At 46.8% G+C, this 17,215-nt stretch overlaps 1 protein-coding gene across 1 annotated transcript in view; it reads right to left on the bottom strand.

Moving 5' to 3' along the window:
• LOC138770449 (matrix metalloproteinase-18-like) overlaps positions 1–15,955 on the bottom strand; it is a 30,506-nt gene extending 14,551 nt beyond the window's left edge. The window contains exons 1-7 of the mRNA XM_069949551.1: positions 15,764–15,955; positions 15,377–15,479; positions 14,193–14,226; positions 13,727–13,865; positions 9,076–9,226; positions 4,754–4,935; positions 766–1,000 (exon numbers count right to left, since the gene is read on the bottom strand). Of these exons, the coding sequence (XP_069805652.1) occupies positions 766–1,000; positions 4,754–4,935; positions 9,076–9,226; positions 13,727–13,865; positions 14,193–14,226; positions 15,377–15,479; positions 15,764–15,955 (1,036 nt within the window). The remainder of the gene's footprint in view (positions 1–765; positions 1,001–4,753; positions 4,936–9,075; positions 9,227–13,726; positions 13,866–14,192; positions 14,227–15,376; positions 15,480–15,763) is intronic.
• Between the last annotated feature and the right edge of the window lie 1,260 nt (positions 15,956–17,215).

Consider the following 17,215-nt stretch of genomic DNA (forward strand, 5'->3'; position numbering starts at 1 on the left):
CATAAAATGGGCATTAGATGTCCTCAGGTACTATTTGGTTGGTAGACCATTCAGGTTGGTTTCAGACCATGCACCCCTAACTTGGATGGCTCAGAATAAGGACCGTAATTCTAGAGTGACCAGGTGGTTCTTAGCTCTGCAGGAATATAAATTTAAAGTAGAGCACAGATCTGGGAGGAATCATCAGAATGCGCATGCCCTCTCAAGGGTCCATTGCCTGCTAGGAGGAAGTGTCCAGACCTACAGCCTGGAGCCGGGGGGAGGGATGTGTAGCAGGTTGAATGGGTTAATCTGGCAAGGCAGTTATATTCCTCTCCGGCTACTAAGAGGTTAACCTGGAGGCGGATCTCCACACAGGTGCAGGTGGATTAAAACCCTAGCTAGTCTGATGGGAGTTGGACTTGGAAGCAGCATGGTGTGGGTACTGTTTTGCTGCTAATACTTGCGCTGTATACCAGGAGAGACTGCTGAGTTACAGATGGGTGAGAGATAACCCTGTATCTGCTGTGACTGTGCTCCAGGATACTGTACAGGACTGTATGATTTTCTGTAAACTTTCATTTATGCCGTTTGAAAGACTTATTTCTGCTGGAGAAAGCTGTATTTTGTTTGTGGAGCTTCTATGCTTTGGAAATAAAGCGTCTGACACGTCTGGGTGACAAGAAACCTGCGTTTAGAGTGTCTTTACCTGAGCTAACATCCCAAACTGCTACAACCCCATAGATAGATAAAGTATGGAGATAGATTGGAGATAGATAGATTCACCTTTCTTTTCATTAATTGACCACTTCTCATCATTATCGAGATGCAGGTCTCCATCGATGGCTTTCTTAGACTTGGTGAATGGGGGCATGAAGGCATGGCCTAGTACACGACCTGGTCCATCAAAGGCATTCCTCTCTCCATCGTTGTGCAGTCCAGACACAAAGAACATATCAATGTCGGCTGTCTGATTGATACTGACTTCAACAAATTTCAGAGGAGACACGCTCTCCCAGACCTGTAGACAAGCAGTGATACCTGGTCAGTGACTTTTTCTGCTCTTCTGTGTGATGGGACTATAGGCAATGGCTTCCGCTCTCCATGTATATCAATGAGCCTTGGTTCCCATGACCCCATCCCTGGTTCTCCTTCCTTGGAGCAGTTTTTACAGGTAATGTCCTACCCACTACATACTGGGAACATTGCACAAGACCTGCCGTTCTGACTGGTCACTTGCTGCCTAATATACCCCACCCCATAACAGCTGCCAATATCACCATGTTATTGGGCCTCAGTCACCCTCATAGGCCATGACCAAAGAGGAACAAAGGGTTTTCAATAATGTTAGAATCCCCATTGTTATAAGTTATATAATATTGGCTGGTGGTTCCCATCCCATTCAGGCATGCTGGTATTTGTGGTTTTGAAACAACTAGACAACACTGATTTAGATAATAGAAGATCCATCAACAGCAACTAACAGTAAAAGAACAACCTAAAAAATACAAAACGGAACAAAACAAGGTTATAAAAGTGTGCCTTTTATATGTGATGACTATACAGTTTTTCCCCGAAAATAAGACAGTGCTTTATATTAATTTTTGTCCCCAAAGAGGCACTCTGTCTTATTTTTAGAGGATGTCTTAGGGCCCTATTCCACCTGACGATAATCGTTTGTTTGAGACGACTAACGACCGAACGAGAAATCGTAAATCGTTTAATAAGACCTGGACCTATTTTTATCGTTGCTCGTTCGCAAATCGGTCGCATTGAATAAGTAGTCGTTCGGTCGTTCGCAGTAGTGACGAACGCAATCGCGAAGACAAGACGACCACAAGAAAGATTATAAGTAACGATTATCTTTCCATGTAAATGGGCGAACGATTTCAGGTCTTTCGTAATAGCGATCGTTTATCGTTAACGATTATGCAAACGATAATCGTCCGGTGAAATAGGACCCTTATTTCTCAATCTCCCCCCAGGGAAGAGAGGGAGGTGAGCGACATGGGACAAGCATGGGGAGGGAGGGAAAGTGGCACGGGACAAGCATGGGAAAGGAGAAAGAGAGGTGAGTGGCACCAGATAAGCACAGAGACAGAGGGAGAGAGGTGAGGGTCATAGGACAAGCACGGGGAGGGAGGCAGAGAGGTGAGCTGCACAAGAAAAGCAAGGGGAGGGAGAGAGGTGAGTGGCACAGGATAGGCACAGGGAGGGAGAGAGGTGAGTGGCACAGGATAGGCACAGGGAGGGAGAGAGGTGAGTGGCACAGGACAAGCACTGAGAGGGAGAGAGGTGAGTGGCACAGGATAGGCACAGGGAGGGAGAGAGGGAGAGAGGTGAGTGGCACAGGGAGGGAGAGAAGTGAGTGGCACAGGATAGGCACAGGGAGGGAGAGAGGTGAGTGGCACAGGGAGGGAGAGAGGTGAGTGGCACAGGATAGGCACAGGGAGGGAGAGAGGTGAGTGGCACAGGATAGGCACAGGGAGGGAGGGAGAGAGGTGAGTGGCACAGGATAGGCACAGGGAGGGAGAGAGAGAGGTGAGTGGCACAGGACAAGCACTGAGAGGGAGAGAGGTGAGTGGCACAGGATAGGCACAGGGAGGGAGAGAGGTGAATGGCACAGGATAGGCACAGGGAGGGAAAGAGGTGAGTGGCACAGGATAGGCACAGGGAGGGAGAGAGGTGAGTGGCACAGGATAGGCACAGGGAGGGAGAGAGGTGAGTGGCACAGGATAGGCACAGGGAGGGAGAGAGGTGAGTGGCACAGGATAGGCACAGGGAGGGAGAGAGGTGAGTGGCACAGGATAGGCACAGGGAGGGAGGGAGAGAGGTGAGTGGCACAGGATAGGCACAGGGAGGGAGGGAGAGAGGTGAGTGGCACAGGATAGGCACAGGGAGGGAGAGAGAGAGGTGAGTGGCACAGGACAAGCACTGAGAGGGAGAGAGGTGAGTGGCACAGGATAGGCACAGGGAGGGAGAGAGGTGAATGGCACAGGATAGGCACAGGGAGGGAGAGAGGTGAGTGGCACAGGATAGGCACAGGGAGGGAGAGAGGTGAGTGGCACAGGATAGGCACAGGGAGGGAGAGAGGTGAGTGGCACAGGATAGGCACAGGGAGGGAGGGAGAGAGGTGAGTGGCACAGGATAGGCACAGGGAGGGAGAGAGGTGAGTGGCACAGGATAGGCACAGGGAGGGAGAGAGGTGAGTGGCACAGGATAGGCACAGGGAGGGAGAGAGGTGAGTGGCACAGGATAGGCACAGGGAGGGAGAGAGGTGAGTGGCACAGGATAGGCACAGGGAGGGAGGGAGAGAGGTGAGTGGCACAGGATAGGCACAGGGAGGGAGAGAGAGAGGTGAGTGGCACAGGACAAGCACTGAGAGGGAGAGAGGTGAGTGGCACAGGATAGGCACAGGGAGGGAGAGAGGTGAATGGCACAGGATAGGCACAGGGAATGAAAGAGGTGAGTGGCACAGGATAGGCACAGGGAGGGAGAGAGGTGAGTGGCACAGGATAGGCACAGGGAGGGAGAGAGGTGAGTGGCACAGGACAAGCACTGAGAGGGAGAGAGGTGAGTGGCACAGGATAGGCATAGGGAGGGAGAGAGGTAAATGGCACAGGATAGGCACAGGGAGGGAGAGAGGTGAGTGGCACAGGATAGGCACAGGGAGGGAGAGAGGTGAGTGGCACAGGATAGGCACAGGGAGGGAGAGAGGTGAGTGGCACAGGATAGGCATAGGGAGGGAGAGAGGTGAGTGGCACAGGATAGGCGCAGGGAGGGAGAGAGGTGAGTGGCACAGGATAGGCACAGGGAGGGAGGGAGATAGGGAGAGAGGTGAGTGGCACAGGATAGGCACAGGGAGGGAGAGAGGTGAGTGGCACAGGATAGGCACAGGGAGGGAGAGAGGTGAGTGGCACAGGATAGGCACAGGGAGGGAGAGAGGTGAGTGGCACAGGATAGGCACAGGGAGGGAGAGAGGTGAGTGGCACAGGATAGGCACAGGGAGGGAGAGAGGTGAGTGGCACAGGATAGGCACAGGGAGGGAGGGAGAGAGGTGAGTGGCACAGGATAGGCACAGGGAGGGAGGGAGAGAGGTGAGTGGCACAGGATAGGCACAGGGAGGGAGGGAGAGAGGTGAGTGGCACAGGATAGGCACAGGGAGGGAGGGAGAGAGGTGAGTGGCACAGGATAGGCACAGGGAGGGAGGGAGAGAGGTGAGTGGCACAGGATAGGCACAGGGAGGGAGAGAGGTGAGTGGCACAGGATAGGCACAGGGAGGGAGGGAGAGAGGTGAGTGGCACAGGATAGGCACAGGGAGGGAGGGAGAGAGGTGAGTGGCACAGGATAGGCACAGGGAGGGAGGGAGAGAGGTGAGTGGCACAGGATAGGCACAGGGAGGGAGGGAGAGAGGTGAGTGGCACAGGATAGGCACAGGGAGGGAGAGAGGTGAGTGGCACAGGACAAGCACTGAGAGGGAGAGAGGTGAGTGGCACAGGATAGGCACAGGGAGGGAGAGAGGTCAATGGCACAGGATAGGCACAGGGAGGGAGAGAGGTGAGTGGCACAGGATAGGCACAGGGAGGGAGAGAGGTGAGTGGCACAGGATAGGCACAGGGAGGGAGGGAGAGAGGTGAGTGGAACAGGATAAGCACAGGGAGGGAGAAAGGGAGAGAGGTGAGTGGCACGGGACAAGCACTGAGAGGGAGAGAGGTGAGCACCACCGGACAAGAACGGGGACAGAGAGAGGTGAGCGGCCGCAGCCATGCCGTACCCCCAGTGCTTTGATTAGCTCTTCTCTGACAAGCTTGTCCGGTAGCAGGGCAGTAGTGTTAATGATTTTGTAGGTTAGAGACGGTTTATTCCACTTGGAGCCCACATTATACGACATGCGCTGCTCATGTTTGCCACAACGTGGCAGCTTCATGGCATCACTGGTTTCCTCGTCCAATCTACCTGTAGAAAGCAAAGAAAGATGAGGTCAGTACATGTATATCTGCAGGGACAAAAAGTTCAGCCCAAATTTCAGCTGCGATTCCCGTCATTGCCTATAGGATCAGTAAAAGTAGGCCTTGACATTTCACCTTACACCTCATACTATATATACTTTGTATAGTTATAGTTAAGCATGTATGGAGCCAAGCCCTCCCATATCCAGAGACCTCTTGCTGCCGACAGGAGCCTTTGGCTCTGTATATGCTAAATTAAAAGAGTTATAGCTTCTAGAAGGTGAGGTGGGAAAAAAATCAGCAGGGAGGTTATATACTACTTGGCAATTTACTTCATTTATATTTTTGCCTGTTTTCTATATGAAATACAATGCTATAAAATTGTCCACTAGGTGTCTCACTTACTGGAAAGCTTCACTTGATGCTAAGTTACTATAGCCATTTGGTCTTTAGTAACAGCAAAAAAAGAGACCAAATGCAGGAAGTGATGACAGTTGCCCCTCTGCTCTGCACAGACTGGCCCAGTCATGATGAACGCTGATTTGCCTGCAGCCATACATGTCCCCCCTGTACACACCCCTGTGCACTGCTGCAGTTGAGTAAATGAAAAAGTACTTGTCATTAAAAATAACTTCTGTAAAAAGTTATTAACCAGAGGGGGTCTTACTTCTGTGATCAGAAGATATAGCAGGGGAGAGAGCGCAGCAGTGGCCACAAATTCTGACAATGTTGTGCTCTCTCCCGGGCTATATCACCTGATATCAGAGAGTGTCAATACTGAGACTTCTTCTGATCAATAACTTTTCACATGCCTGCTGACATGTCAAAAATTATTTTGATGACAGATTCTCTTTAACCAAATGGCTGAGAGTGAAATGCAGGAGCGACAATATTAAAACCGACAGTGTTAGGAACTGGTCGCTCAGAAAGACAAGATGGCGGACACAGACAGTGGACCCTAAGCTGAACCCCGCCCACTGTCCCTGCCCACTTGCCTCAATCTGCCCTAGGTGACAGCGAGCGACTGGGCGGCAACCCCTGCATTGGCTAGGTGGAACACAAGACAAGATAAACAAACACAATAAAGAAGAGTCGACAGTCCAGGTCACAACTATCGGGCAGTGAAGTACAAATCATGATCCAAGAAGGAAGGTCAAAGTCAGGCAATAAGGTCAGGGGCAGGCAGCTAGGAGGGATGGTCAGAATACAAGGCAGAAGGGTCAGAGTTAACACAGAGAATAGCAGAAACACAAGCAGGCAGAGACGACTCAATAACCGGCACTAGAATGAGCCTCAGCTAAACACTTCTAGGGAACAAGGAGACAGTCCCAGCCCCTATTGGACAAGGCTCCTGGTTCCAAACAAAATCCAAACCGGCAGCAGTGTAAGGGTACTATTGCACGGAACGATAATCGTCCGAATTATCGTTGCGTGTAATAAACACAACGATCAGCCGATGATTGTTGTCATCGGCTGATCGTTGATATAGGTTTGAACCTATAATTGTCAGGCGCTGACCGCGCATCGCTACGTGCAATAGTGGTGTGCGGCCGGCGGCTGGCGATTTACATTACCTATATAGGCTGCAGGGCTTCTCTTGCAGTCTTCTCCCTGCGCGCTCCAGCTTCAGAGCGGCCTGTCTGAGCTGACAGGCCGCTCAGCCAATCACTGGCCGGGACCGCCCGGCTGGCTGAGCGGCCTGTCAGCTCAGACAGGGCGCTCTGAAGCTGGAGCGTGCAGGACCCGGGGAGATACAGACTGCAAGAGAAGCCCTGCAGCCTATATAGGTAATGTATAAGGTTAAGCAAGGGCTGCAAGGACATCGATAACGATGTCCCTGCAGCCCTTGTTAAATGATAATTGGGCCATGTAATAGGCCCAGTAAACGAGTGCCGATCTAGTAGATCGTCGCTCGTCTACAGTTGTTATCGGGCCTTCATCGGCCTGTGTAATAACGTCATAACTCCGCGGCACACAACAAACGGGTGGGGCTGAACATCCTGATAGAAATATGCCAGTGTTCAGACAGGGTTCAGGTTACAGCACAAGACATACAAAACACTGAATATCAGCGCCATCTCGACCGCCCAGCACGAGCCGAGGGGCGCACGGAAGTCAGCACAGGCACATTCATGACAGACAGCTTTCATAAGGTAGAGATAGGCACACATTTACTGTGCCATCTAAGGTCTACTATTAGGCTATGTTCACACAGTATTTTGGTCTGTATTTCTGTCAGTTTTTTTTTTCAGTATTTGTAGCCAAAAGCAGGAATGGAACCAACAGAGCAAAATTATAATGACAAGATTTGCATAGTTTTTGTATTTTTGACCCACTTCTGGTTTTGGTTAAAAGAATACTTTCCAAAAGACTGACCAAATTAGTGTGACCATCACCTAAGATTCCTATTACATGGGCCGATGGTGGCCCGATCAATACTGTAAATTATTGAGTTTACTGAACCAAATACATTGCCTGATAATTGTTTAGAAAGGGCTGCACGGACATTACTAGCGATGTCTGTGCAGCCTTTGCCTAAACAGTTTTTACATTACCTCTGCACGTTCCCGGTCTCCTCCTGTGCTCTGCCTCCTCCCCGGTGGTCCTGGCCAGTGATTAGCTGAGCGGCCTGTAAGCTGGGACAGGCCGCTCTGAAGCTGCAGAGTTCGCGACCGGGGAGGAGGCAGAGCGCAGGAGGAGAAAGTGGAGAGGTAATGTAAAAACTGTTTGTTGAATTGTCCATGTTACACATAGCGATGCGAAAGTTAGCTCCTGATGATTTTTGGTCAGGGCCTAAAAAAAACAATCGGCGATGATCATTGGCTGATTGTTGTCTTTTTGGGTCCATTTACACAGAAAGATTATGTGACAGATAATCTGCCAAAGATCTGAAGCCAAAGCCAGGAATGGATTCAAAAAGAGGAGAAATCTCAGGCTTTATGACCTGATCTCTGTTTATAGTCTATTTCTGGCTTTGGCGTCAAATCTTTGGCAGATAATCTGTCAGATAATCTTTCTGTGTAAATGGACCCTGATACACGGAACGATAGTTGGCCAAATCGTGCCGATTATCGTTCCGTGTAATAGAGCCCTTAGCCTGTAATCTACTATTATAGGCCGCACTAGTAGATAACTGATCAGATTGCAAAAAGTGTAAATAAATAAATAAATAATATTTATGTATTTAAAAAAAATCCTCAGAATAAATTTTTAAACCATCCCCTTTTTTCTATTGTTCAAAAGTCTAAACGCAAACTAAAAAAAAAAAAAAAAAAAAAAAAAAAAAAATTAAAGGGAATATACCTCTAGATTTCATGATGATAAACTTTTTGGATGACTGAATAGTGGAGTTTAGTGTGTAAGGAACGCTAGCATTAGCATCTTGATCAGCTGCTTCAATGTCCAAGAAAATGACCTTTCAATATGTAAATGAGCTCTTAAGTGCACCCCGGACATCTCTGTGCACTGCTTTGCCTGCCCTGATACCTCCCATTTCCTTTGTCAAACATGGCTACAGGTCAAGGGCGTAACTAGAAATGGCTAGGCCCCATAGCCAACTTTTGATTGGGCCCCCCTTCCTTCCAGACTGACCACTAAGCCACCAAGTGTAGTCATAACTGCAAGCACTCATCAGGAGTGCTTACAGTTAAAGGGACATTTGGAGAACCCTGGAGGCTCACCTGACCACCTGGTGCTCCAAATGATAACAGCTCAGGAGGCTCAGCGTATAGCAAGAGTAGACAATGGGGCCCCCTGATGTGGTGGGCCCCTTAGCAGTCGCTATGGCTGCTACAGTGGTAGTTACGCCCCTGCTACAGGTGGAAGGGGTCTGGGCAGGGATAACAGTGCACCAATAGATAAAGCCATGTCTGTAATGCAATTAAGCTATAATTTGCATACTGAATAAAAGTCATTTTCCTCGACAGCTAAGCAGATGAGATAGATGCTAACAGTAGCCTTCCTTACACACCGACCTCTCGATTCAGCAATTCAAACGATGGCAGACTCCTAATAAAAAAAGTAATTACAGTAACATTATACATAACATACATAGGACATTGGTGGCTCTTCATAGGACCACCTCTCTACCAGCCTAGAAGATCCGTGACCATCTCAGTTAGGACTCTCTGTAGTTTTTGCAGCTTACCGGTGACTTTTAGCCCGTTCTGTCTCTGGAACCATTCTAGCCCACTGATGAACTCTTCTGGCAGCTGGTCCTCTGAGATAAATGGAGTATCAGGAACATTATAATCTGTGAGGTTCTCATCTGGGAGGTAGCCAAATTGTATCAGATAGTCCTGGTGGGTGACAAAACCAAGAAATTAAAATATACCACACCCATAGTCTACTCAACATAAATCCTAAAGATGAATGGTAAGTACATTGCTTCTTGCCTTTGTCAGAGAACAGTTACCTAGGCTCCCCTGTATCAAACGTCTTTCTTTAGTCTATTGATCTTTTCTCTTCTTCCAGCTTCTGAGACGAGCACCTGCCGGCTCAGCTGATCACTGCCTGAAGCAGTGTTGCATCTTAGCCAATGATTGGTTAAGCTGGCAGGCTCTGGCAGCACTCATCTCAGAAAGGAGAGAGAGAAGATCAGGGTTCTGGGCGGAGGCGATCAGGGGCAGTAAAGGGACCTGGGCAAGGTAAGTATGTTTTTTTTCCGATTCAACCCCTGTCCTGGAAGCATATTCATTTTTATGTTAGGGCACTTGCACACTGAGTAAAAGAGGCTAAATTTACAAGCGGATTCCGCCCGTAATTCTGCTTGCCCTATTTCTTCAATGGGATTTCTCTTGCGCCTCTCCTCTCAAAGAATAAGCATGTTTGTTCTTTGAGCGGAGAGAAGAGGCACAAGAGAAATCCCATTGAAGAAATAGGACAGGCAGAATTATGGTGGAATCCGCTCATACATTTTGCATCTTTTACTCAGTGTGCAAAGGCCTTTAGGGACCGAATACCTCTTTAAAGGGATTGTTCTTGAAAAACCAGCACCACCCCTGTCCTTGGGTTGTGTATTACAGTGCAGAAATGCTGCTTACTTTGCCTCTAATGGTTGCTACAGGTTTGTTCATTTATTTTGTTGTCTATGCAGGAGTTTTGCATTTTATATCAGAAGAACATCGCAATATGGTAAACAGGTCCCTGATCTCAGGGAGACCAGCCAAAGAAAATACTGTCGGCTGCTGGTTAAAGGGCTCAGTACAGTGAAATCCTAGGTGCATTGCCCCCTGGGAAATACAATTAGCAAAAAGAGTCCATTGAGCCTCATTTAAAAGCCTCAAAACACAGGACTAGCCAGATATCCTTCCAGAGAAGGACCTGATGAGGAGCAACACCCTGAAACAGCTGTCTGTGGATGGACACCTGTCTTTGGTATTCCCTTGTCATGTCTTGGCTATTGATTGAAAGGGCCACTTAATACAGTGGTTTTGGTGGTCTCCTTCCAAGAGCCATCCCTTGGTTAGTTCCTTCCCTCAAGGAATATCTGGCTATTCCCTTTTTTTTTTCTTTGTTTTTTTTTTTTGAGACTTTTAAATGAGGCTCCATAGACTCTTTTTCCAATATGTATTTTCCCGGGGGGCAATGCACCTAGAATTTCACTGTATTGAGCGCTTTAACCAGCAGCTGACAGCGTTTTCTTTGGCTGTTCTCCCTGAGATCAGTGATCTGTTTGCCATATTGTTCTACAAAGCATTTCTCCCACCTAGCCAGAATCCTGCTCTACACCGATGAGGGGCAACACCCCGAAACAGCTGTCTGTGGATGGATACCTGGCTCTGGGTTTCACTTAATATGGTGTTTTTGGTTGCCTACGGTATCTTCTTTAGCTGAACTCCCTGAGATCAGCGATTGTTTTATGATGGTGGTCTCCTAGAAATTGATCCTACCTAACCAGAATCGTTCTGCACACTGATGGGGGACAACACCCCAAAACAGATGTCTGTGGATGGATACCTGGCTTTGGTTTTCCCTTGTCATGTCCTTAGACTCGTAAATTGAGCTGGATATTGAATGAAAGGGCCACTTATATCCTTCCAGGAGCCACCTCTTTGTTAGGTCCTTCCCTGGAGGAACATCACAAGTTATCCCCTATCCACAGTATAGGGAAGATCTTGTCAACTGTGGGGGTCCCACTGCTGGGGTCAAATGTCTCCAAACGAATATAATGGCAACGTGCAACGGCCAACCTCAGTTCTCAGGGACAGTGGCGGCTAGATCTCCACTAATCAGCTAGTTATCCCCTATCCTATGGATAGGAGACATCTTTTGATGTTGAAAATATTCTTTTGATTCAAGACCCATCCACCTCAGTAAATGTGCTGAGGGCTCTCTACATCATCTTATTGGCAAACAGAGGAATAACTGGCCTGTTGAGCTGGTTACCTCTGAATCTCTGGCACCTTCTCTGCTTATCAGAGGTGCTGCTGAGCAAGTGCAATGGCAGTCTCCTCCTCTGACAAACAGAGAACTTTTAGTTTTGTCAGCGTTTTTCGATGTTAGGCACACACACTTTTTTTTTTTTTTTTTAAAGGGTTGCGGGATGGACATGGAACAAATTATAAAGGAATGTGAGGATTTTTTTTTTTATTAGTAGTTTACGGGATGATACCACTTCTGGGGGCTGGAATAATAGGAATAGGATGTAACTGGAAGAAATGAGAAACAGGGTCTCCTGGTATATACGGTGTTCTGCACACTACGCCAATCTGGTTTATAACATCAGTAAACAACTTAACATGCATATAGCTGTAGTTTGCAGGCTAACACATTGCGGGATCAAGTCTTTAAGGTCATCATATAAAATGTAATCTCTGTGTATAAAATGCTGAGGTCATGACTGATGGTAGTAAACTTTAACCTCAATAAAATGCATTTTGAAAGCATGGTGCAAAACGGCAGTATGAACAGTATGAGGGCCCCCCCAGCCGTATAATGATAGAGGGTAGTCAGAGGTGGAATGCCTTCCAGTCACATTCTTTCTTATACGAGGGCTCGTTCTAATGGAATAATTACTGTCTGTGAAGGAATAATCCGTGCCCTGAAGTTACACAATCCTGACACCATATTATATTGTGTTGTTAGCACCCCGATGTGCCGGAGTTACATGGGGGATATAGTACAGTATAGTGTCATCTCAGGTTGATCACCACCTATATTATGTTTCCACTTCGGGAACATATAGGGCAAATGCAACAGTCTTGTTAAATAGATGGCTTCTTATAATGCTCATGATTATTTTACGGACGTTCTAATGTTAAGAGATATGCTCCTGAAGGCTACGGCCAGTTATAAACACCACATTCTTGAAGACCACCTCGTTTCTCCAGCACTTCCCACAGTAGATCAGTCAGACTGATATATGTGAGTTTGGAGGCAGAGTGTACTCTTTGCCATGTTCCTTTACAGTACGGTTGGGGTGTTATGTAACGGAGAGGCCACTGCCATGCATGAAGGGCTTGATCTGTACAATATGTTAGGTAGGTGGTACATGTGAGGGTAACATATACATTATGCCAGGACCCAATAGATAACAGGATTCCTTCTTCTATTACTTTATGGTCTAGTTCTGATGCTCCCATTTTAGGTGGTGGAAAGGGGTCAGCATGGCCACTTTGACTAGTCTGTGACTATATAGCCCCATACATAGCTGAGATGTTCTATCATAGCCAGCAGTAATTTTTCACCCCACACCAATGAGGTTTGGATACCTATGATACCATCTATTACCAGTTCACCACCTGTTCCTTCTCGGAGCACTTTTAGTAGGTGCTAGAGATGAGTTGAATAGCTCAGCATTTGAATACCAGTGGCTGAAGAAGTTGGACGTAGCCCTAGGCCGTCCAGGAAAACATGTATACAGCTGGCTGTATCCAACTTCGGCGGCCATTGGTATTCAAAAGCTAAGTGATCCAAATCGAGTCATGATCATCTGTAGTAGGTGCTAGCCACACTCCACAACACCGGTTGTGTTTGACACCCTCTGACCCACTAATCTCCACATCACATTTTATCCTGGTCATAGTTGCTCATGAATTGACCGACCATTTGACAGTGGGCTTTGGCATGAGATAATCCATGTTACACGGTTATGACTGATAGTTTTTGGGTCCATACAGTATTTAGATATGGCAGAGCTAACCAACTGGTAAGACTGGTAACAGTGTTGGTTTCTCCTTTGGACTGTAGGTCCAGGTAGAGATGAGCGAACCTGGAGCATGCTCGAGTCGATCCGAATCCGAAGTTTTGGCATTTGATTAGCGGTGGCTGCTGAAGTTGGATAAAGCCCTAAGGCTATGTGGAAATCATGGACATAGTCATTGGCTGTATCCATGTTTTCCAGACAACCTTAGAGCTTTATCCAAGTTCAGCAGCCACTACTAATCAAATGCCGAACCTTCGGGTTCGGATTGACTCAAGCATGCTCCAGGTTCGCTCATCTCTACCTAGGACCTACAGTCCAAAGGAGAAACCAACACTGTTACTGGTCTTACCAGTTAGTTAGCTCATCCCTAGTCCTACATTATCTAAAACCTCCTACATTATCTAAACAATTTAGCACAGGTACAGCACCACCTCAGGTTGCCTATGGTATTACAATGCAGGCTCAATTCACTTCAAATGGAAAAAAAGCTTTTTTTTTTTTTTCAAAAAAACTACCTCCAGAGGACAAGGGTGGTGCTGTTTTCTAAAGAAAGCAGCCATGTTTTCTTATGGAAACCCCTTTAAGACAAATTTATCTCTTGTACTTCCGATATACATTGCACACCTTATCCCAGTACATAGAATATTCTTACCGCAGCAAGCTTAAACTCCTCAGAACCGATCTGGGGCACGGCTTCTGTTTTTTTCCCACGAGGCTCCAGCATTGAATATACATTGATTTCTGCAGTTGTGTCAGTGGGGTTTTCATCAATCACATCTTCAGAAATGGGTCTAAAGGACCCGAAAGGTAACAGGATGAGCAACGCTACACAGGCTGAATGTAGCAGCAGATATCTGTGGGCCATTCCTGTGCTGTAGGCTTTCACAATGATCGCTCCCTGTCAGGGTCCAGCGGTTTTAACCTGGCTGTACATTAAACCTGTCCAAACAAGTCTTGTGTACTCACAACTATCTCAGCAAAAATGCACTGAAAACAAAAGACCACCACGAACATACAGCCCACCAAGCAATGAGGGCTTCAGGGTAGAAAATACAGGGTGGCCTCACGGAGATCATGCACACGTTCGTATACGCTGTACATTGTAAGGCAGTATATACCTCAGGTGTGTGAAGAAAGTAATGGGACTTGAACCTAAATGAGAGACCAGACACAACTGGAGATATCACAAAACAGATTTTACTTTACTTAGAAATTTCTAAATTTTCTTTTACCATTTCAAATAGACTTCAATATGGGCAGCTACATGCAACCCTTGGGCCATGTTCACACACTGTATTTGGTAGTAAAACAGCCGTTGTTGCAGGTTGCCAACAGTGCTAAGGAACATTACAGTGAATGGGACAATGGCCGTAGTGTATACATGCTGTATACATTACTGTCGACCTTCACTGTGGCTGTACAAAATAATTGATAGGTCTATTTTCTATGGCCGTGAACAGCGGCTGTAGAAAATAGGCTGTGCTCACAGTGTAAAGTACAGCTCCTGGACACACTTTACACCGTGGTCAATGGTAAATTGGAGTGGAGGCAAAATTTTTGCAGTTTTTATACCTTATTTTATATCATATATCATGGTGCTTGTTCAAGTAATGTGTGATCTTTTATCAACTGCAGATTGTGCTAAGTGGGTGTGCTTAGCCACGCCCTCAGTGCCACTGTTGGCCCCGCCCCTGTTGCATAATCAGCACATATGCCCTGTCCCTAGAGGGGGTGGGGCCTAGACCTTTAGGCCAGCCTGTTCCAATGGTCGCCGAGGGGGCGGGGCCAAATATCATCCAAAACTATTGTACCCAATCATCCAAATATCACTTATCGGAAGACTAAAAACCTGCGTAGTTCTTTGGCTCCTAGCCATCTACGTTCAGAAAAAGAAACCACCACTGGTAGTACTGTCATATGCGGTAATACATCCCGGTGCAGGCTCCCGCGGTGTTTGTGCTGAGCGTGGATTCCGGAGAATCTTACTGTGAGCATGAACATACACCAGGCTAATATTAAAAAATAACCATGTGAAACATAGTCTATCTAGACATTATATGGTTAAACATGGCAGGGACCCTAGTAGTCTTAAAGTGACTGTACCACCAGGCCCAGGCTGAAGCACTGGAGGCGGGGCGACCCACCCTTAGTGGGAGGAAACCCTAGCTCCTCTACGATTGGGTTCCATTGATTCTAATGGAGTCACGTCATGGAGGGGCTGGAGTTTCTTCCCACTAAGGGTGGGTCAGCCCGCCTCCAGTTCTTCAGCCTGGGCCTGGTGGTACAGTCACTTTAAACTTACAGTCCTCGAACAAATACTTGTAAATGGATCTAACAGATATCAGCTTTTGATCAACCAAGAAACTTATTGGATATTTCGGTTGGCTATTTTGGTTCCCAATGGGCTTAATGAAACCATTGAGTGTATTAAATGAGAGTCCTTTTCTTTCCTTGCAGTTTTATATCATTGTATGGTATTTTGTGGTGTACTGTCCCTTTAAAGTGATGTCATTTCCTGTTTTGTAATTTCCTGTTTCTGCATTTAAATATCACATGGAACATCTTTAAGTATGCACCTGATGAAGAGGCCGGTCCGGCCTTGAAACACGTTGTGCTATCTCCTGGTTTTATATACTTTTTAAATTAAAGTTTTTATCAGCTCTAGAAATCCATTTGGAGTTGGCTGCACCTGTTTTTCTGGAGTGGAGGTTTGCATCTTTCTAATTGCCCCGGCGTAGGTATACAGGATAGGCTGCACATCAGTGTTTCCCTCTATACGCTTGGAGAGTTGTGCCTCAGACTTGCCCAACCACATCAGGTGAGGGAATCCACTGTTAAACTCCCAATCTTGATCCACCTTGGTTTTATGATCCTGCACCATGGAGCACTGTCTTCTCTGTGGTGCTGTGGGTGGGGCTAAGTGATGCTGTGAAGCCCCACCCACTCAGCACAAGCTGCAGTTGATAAAAGATCACTTTACTTGAACAAGCACCATGACGTAGGATATAAAATAAGGTATGAAAACTGCCATTAAAGATGAGCGAACCGGGTTAGAGTCCATACGAACCCGAACGATCGGCATTTGATTAGCGGTGGCTGCTGAACTCGGATAAAGCTGTAAGGTTGTCTGGAAAACATGGATACAGCCAATGACTATATCCATGTTTTCCACATAGCCTTAGGGCTTTATCCAACTTTAGAAGCCACCGCTAATCAAATGCCGATCGTTCGGTTCGGATCGACTGGAACCCGAACCCGGTTTGCTTATCTCTACTGCTAAGTTTACCCATTACACCTGTAAAGCTGTAGCCTCCAGTCATGCTGGCCAAGCATGGTGAGCACAACATTGCTGATGCCTTCCGCTCCCTGGAACTTACGATGCTCTCCCAAACTCTCACAAGTATACCTTTCGAGATGTAAGGGGCCTGTGGATTAAATCTTCCCTGCGCATGATGTCCAATAGCTGGACAATATAACCAATGTTTCACCAACACAAAGATGATGATTGGGATGTGTAATGAGAAATATGCTTCCAAATGTGGGAGGTGAGTGAGAGGGAGAAGGCATGAGCTGCACTCTGGTCCCTGGATAAACCATTTAAAGGGGTTCTCCAGTGCTACAAAAACATGGCCACATTTCCCCCTCTCTTGTCTCCAGTTTGGGACTCAGTTCCATTGAAGTAAATGGAGCTTAATTGCAAACCACACCTGAACTGGGGACAAGAGAGGGGGAAAAGTGGCCATGTTTTTGTAGCGCTGGATAACCCCCCATAAATTCATCTATTGTCATTGCAGCTGACAAAAATACATAGTGCCATGCGGAGTCTTTTTATTGCAAACACTTACGCTCCAGACATGACGTTTCAGGAAATGTGAATTGAGAAAGATAAATAAAACTATAAAGACGACCATTGTGAGAAACAAATTTTATTTGTTGATTTCTTTTATTAAACAAAATCCTCCTAACCCCTAAGATCCTCTCATTGTGGACTCGACAAGAAAAAGGTAAAAGACACCGGTAAAAAAATTACACAATTATAAAGTGCAAGGATCACAGTGCAAATCAGATTCTCCTTACATCTCATTACAAAACAGAAAGACGATGACGCAGCCATTACAAACATTGCATAGATTAGGATATA

This window comes from Dendropsophus ebraccatus, chromosome 13 (assembly GCF_027789765.1).
Source record: "Dendropsophus ebraccatus isolate aDenEbr1 chromosome 13, aDenEbr1.pat, whole genome shotgun sequence".
Classification (NCBI taxonomy): Eukaryota; Metazoa; Chordata; class Amphibia; order Anura; family Hylidae; genus Dendropsophus; species Dendropsophus ebraccatus.